The sequence below is a fragment of the Enhydra lutris genome, unplaced genomic scaffold (genome assembly GCF_002288905.1).
Source record: "Enhydra lutris kenyoni isolate GAN:26980312 unplaced genomic scaffold, ASM228890v2 scaffoldscaffold1, whole genome shotgun sequence".
In the NCBI taxonomy this organism is placed as follows: domain Eukaryota; kingdom Metazoa; phylum Chordata; class Mammalia; order Carnivora; family Mustelidae; genus Enhydra; species Enhydra lutris.
Window position 1 is genome coordinate 2980674 of NW_019154085.1, and position 4862 is coordinate 2985535.

The 4862-nt window shown below is 36.4% G+C and overlaps 1 protein-coding gene across 1 annotated transcript in view; it reads right to left on the reverse strand.

Annotated features, from left to right (window-relative positions):
* Positions 1-1100: 1100 nt before the first annotated feature.
* Positions 1101-4862, reverse strand: part of LOC111143851 (myostatin) — a 5235-nt gene continuing 1473 nt past the window's right edge. Inside the window, exons 2-3 of the mRNA XM_022497808.1 lie at positions 3509-3882; positions 1101-1481 (exon numbers count right to left, since the gene is read on the reverse strand). Of these exons, the coding sequence (XP_022353516.1) occupies positions 1101-1481; positions 3509-3882 (755 nt within the window). The remainder of the gene's footprint in view (positions 1482-3508; positions 3883-4862) is intronic.

Consider the following 4862-nt stretch of genomic DNA (forward strand, 5'->3'; position numbering starts at 1 on the left):
TCATTAGCATATGGAGTTTTCAGACCACTATTTAATCTGCGAATTTGCTCTGAAATATAAGCAGTTGCTTTTCTGTGATACATGACATATCTCTGTGCCTTAATACTTAATTTGAAATGTGCTTACCATAAAAATATACCGAAGTAAATAAAAAAGGAGACACTTATTTACAAAACAATTTTGTATACATATTACATAAATGCAACTGTTTCAAAGTCTTTTTATACAATATTGATAGAATCAGCCATTTCCATTATTTTATCATAAAAACTGCAGTGTTGCAAAGGCAGGCTGTAATTTTGAAATCCTGATTAAAAATGAATACTTTTTGGCTGCCCTTTAAGATAACACAGTTTCTTCAAGTATGCTACAGAATTGAATGCTGACCTCTAGAAAAATGATTCTTCTTTCATTAAAGAAAATCCATTCCCCATTTGGAGGAGTGTGAAAATGCACCTTAAGAAAGGAGAAACTTATTATTTTAATGAATGTTTTTTATTTGATAAACCTGATAATATCAGCCATTCAGCATATTGTATTAGCACCATTGGCATGGATTGTTAATGTACTGTACCGATCACAATAGGGATGGGGACTTACAAATGGGGTACCATCCCTATTTTTGTGGAATTTCATCTTACCAAGTATGCTATCATACAATATAAATTCAAGTGTTTAAGGACGATTCAAATGATGGTATATAACAACCCTGCATTTTACCAATACTATAGGTTTTTCTGTAGATATTAAATGATACTGTAAAGAAATAGGCTTTGAAGCATACTCCTTTAATTCACCAGAACACAAGGAGAATTGCTTCATTTACCTGGATGTGCTGTAATATATACGGACATAAACGTAATTTGATCTCCTCGTTCAAAAACCCTGGAAATCATTAAGGCTTGTTATCGTGTGGTTTATTCTGATGGTTAAATGCCAACCATTGCATATATTCTCTCTCTTAGTCCATAGATGGAGCTTGTGCGTAAGTGATTGTAGCATACTCTCGGCTTATAGCCCATGTACATAATTTCACAGTTTCGAAATTGTTGAGGGGAAGGCCTTCCATGGTTTAGGAAATTATGAACCAAGTATAAATCTCATGAGCACCCACAGCGATCTACCACCATGGCTGGAATCTTCCCGTATATTATTTGTTCTTTGCCATTAAAATATAGCATATTAATGGGTGACATCTTTGTGGGGGTACAGCAGGGGCCTGCCGAGCCTCTGGGGTTTGCCTGGTGTACAAGATGAGTATGGGGATATTTTTGTAAAAACACAAATTCACACTCTCCAGAGCAGTAATTGGCCTTGTATCTTTTGGGCGCAATAATCCAATCCCATCCAAAAGCTTCAAAGTCCACAGTCAGGGGGTAACGACAGCACCGAGATTCTGTTGAGTGCTCGTCACAGTCAAGCCCAAAATCTCTCCTGGACCTTTTCGGTGTGTCTGTCACCTTGACTTCTAAAAAGGGATTCTGGGTGAGAAGGAAAAGAACCATCAGTAATAGTAAGAGGTCCCGAAACGCTTCCCTCCCTCCAGAAGTCATTATTGAAGAAACTAATCATTTTGTCTAATCATTTTGCTTATACAACATTTATTTTTCAAAGACAGAGACTTAAGGAATTTTAATTTACACTAGGCTCAATTCCTCCCTTATGGCTCCCAAGAATATAACAGCAATTCTAACTCCCTGCGGTCAGATCTATGTCTTTTTAATTTCTGTTTTCCCCAGCTTCCTGGCACATGATAGATGTTCTGACAATATTTATGGGAATAAAGGGACAGAGGGAGGAAAGGGGAAGAGGAGGGAAGACAGAACAGAGGAAGGAAGAGGTTCGTTCTCTCTCTTCCTAATTAAATGTGTTGGCTAAAAACGTCTGAGGACTCCTGGAGGAATAGCTGTACTCATCCTTCCTCTGTTCCCTAGATCGTTACTCGGGGAAACTTGGCTCTGAACACCGCCCAGCACTACATGGGTTGTAGCAGGAAGAAGAAAGGTAGGGTAGTGAAAGGAGTGGTATGCGTACTGGGTCGGAAAGAAAAACTTTTAAGAGAGCAAGGCACAGATTCAGAAAATACAATATTATTTCACTTCATTCTTTCACTGAAGAATGTTTCTGTTCATAAATTTAAACAATAATTTGCTGGTTCCTCCCTTGCCCCCGTCTCTTAATGCATTTGAGACTTTTCCTTTTATATAGAAAAATCTGAGGAATGTGCCATTAATAATTATATTTAACTTGTTTAATAATAATCTGTTTAATAATGCTTAAAGCTTCTGTCACATTACCAACATTAATCATTAAAATGCTACCTGTAAAAAAGAATACTTTCTTAAATAATTCATAAGTTTTTATCCTATATCAAAATCAAAATAGACCTGGTAATTATTGTTATTTAACATTATTTTAAAAATAGCATCATTTTGTGAGTCAATCACATTTTAGGTAGCATATTCAAAGACAAATCTTTTGGAAAACTATATAAACTTCTAAAGAATATGTTTTTACTCAAAGTAGATTGACTTACTAATAATGTACTCTTTACAACCAAAACATTTGAAAACTTAGAAAGATAGCCTTTATTGTTTGCAAGTGTGATCTGCTGTTCCACATTATGTCAATAGATGGAAATAAAAAGATGGTCACATTAAATAAGTTCAGGAAAGCACAGGTAAGCCAGAAGAGTGAGTAACTCTAAATTTATACTAGGGATTAAAATAGTTTTTTATAAATGTTTATGATATGTGAAATATTGTCATCTGCATGGCCTGATATTATTAAATTAGTTGGCATTACTTAAGTAAACTCTAGCACAAAAATGGTAAGGCAGCTTAGAAATAAGCTAGGTAATAAAGGTTATTAAATGTTTATTAGTGGTAATTCACAAAGTTATCTACATATACATCAGTGCATGGACAGTCTGCAATATCATCAACATATTTATCATGAAGGACCTTAAGTATACTATATTTAATAAGATGTAAGCCTAAACCTATCATACTTCGTTAACTGCTATATATAAAAGCATTTAATTTTCACTGTAATTTTTCAAGTTTGTTTTTTCTGCTTATTTAAACCAAAAAATTTCAACACATTTGGCATTCTTCAGAGGAAAGAAAAGTTTTGATTTGTTGGATCTGTAGTAGAATCCACTATGAAGATTTCACATTTTTATTCATGTAACCATGTAACATATCAATGAAAAGCAATTTATATTTCAACTCCAATTCAAAAGAACTCCCTCAGAAGTTAAGGACCATGGCATAACTGTTTTTTTTAATCTTCATGCAAAATAAAAGTATCAAGAGGGTGTTTCATAGAATATGAAATTAGACACCCTACTTTTATTAGGTACAGGGCTACCGTTGGGGTAAGATAACCTTTGTCTCGCTTGTAAGCCTAGGAAATGGGTGGTGATTTTTTCACTATTATTCATTCACATGATTTATAAAAATGTAACAATGTTTGTTGTTAGATGGTATTTTCAGTTATCACTTACCAGCCCATCTTCTCCTGGTCCTGGGAAGGTTACAGCAAGATCATGACCATTCTCATCTAAAGCTTTGATTTCAATGCCTAAGTTGGATTCAGGCTGTTTGAGCCAATTTTGCAACACTGTCTTCACATCGATGCTCTGCCAAATTCCAGTGCCTGGGGTCATGTCAAGTTTCAGAGATCGGATTCCAGTATACCTTGTACCGTCTTTCATGGGTTTGATGAGTCTCAGGATCTGCACAAACACCGTTGTAGGAGTGTTGACGGGTCTTAGATATATCCACAGTTGGGCCTTTACTACTTTATTATACTGTATTTTAGAGCTAAACTTAAAGAAGCAACATTTGGGTTTTCCTTCCACTTGCATGAGAAGATCAGCTATAAATGAATAAGAAAAGAAAAATAGTTATGGAAATTATTTCTCATAAAAAATGAGCAAGTCCCTTTATATAAATTGGTAAACATTTTTTCCCACTGGAATAGTAAATGCATATTTTAAAGTGAAAAACCACGCAGAATTTCATTCATAAGTCAGAAAAATATCAAAGAAAATAATTACTTTTCAGCGGCTTTTCAGAATTCTTTACATACATATTTTTTTCGGCTATTTATAAGGAATCTACTCCCTCTCCAGAGAAGCGTGGACTAAGAGAATTCTATGAAAGAATGAAGAGTGGATGAAATTTTAAAATGATGGTGATTAGAGAGAACAAGAGACACCGTGCAGGAACATCCACTTAGAATTCTTTGGGAATCTGAGCAGTTACACTGACTGAGCAGCTGCACCAATCAGTCTGGAAGGAGGAACCCTTCCCCCAGGCCTGAATCACCTGGGGACAAGACACACTGAGCAACTAGCTGAGCCTGGGGATTAGTAGAAAATACAGCACATCTGCTACATTTGGCTCTGGAAGAAGCCTAAAGCAACACAACGAACCAGGTAATTGGCCCCAAAGTGTGAATGTTACATTCAGGCTGTCTCAGAAGTTCGAAAATGCTGTCCTCAGAGCCAGGGTGTCACTGTGAGCAGAAGCAGGAGCAGTTTCTGTCCTTCTGCTTTCCCAAGACTGTTTACAAATCAGGGGAATGTCCTCCAGGACTGTTTGATAGCAGGGTCTTGAAGGAAAATTATTTGCTGCGTTATAACGTGACTACCTAATAAGGAAAACAACATTTTGAAACTGTTTCCAGTCCAGTTTAAAGTGTAAAAAGCACTGTTCAAAGCAGGACCCCAGGCACATGGCACAAAAGCTTGCTTGTCTTGCCTTCCGGGTTGACCTGCCCATCTGCCTTTCCTTGAGCAGAGTTCAGAGCTCTGTGACCGCAAAAGGGATGGGGTGAAATACACCACCTTTCAG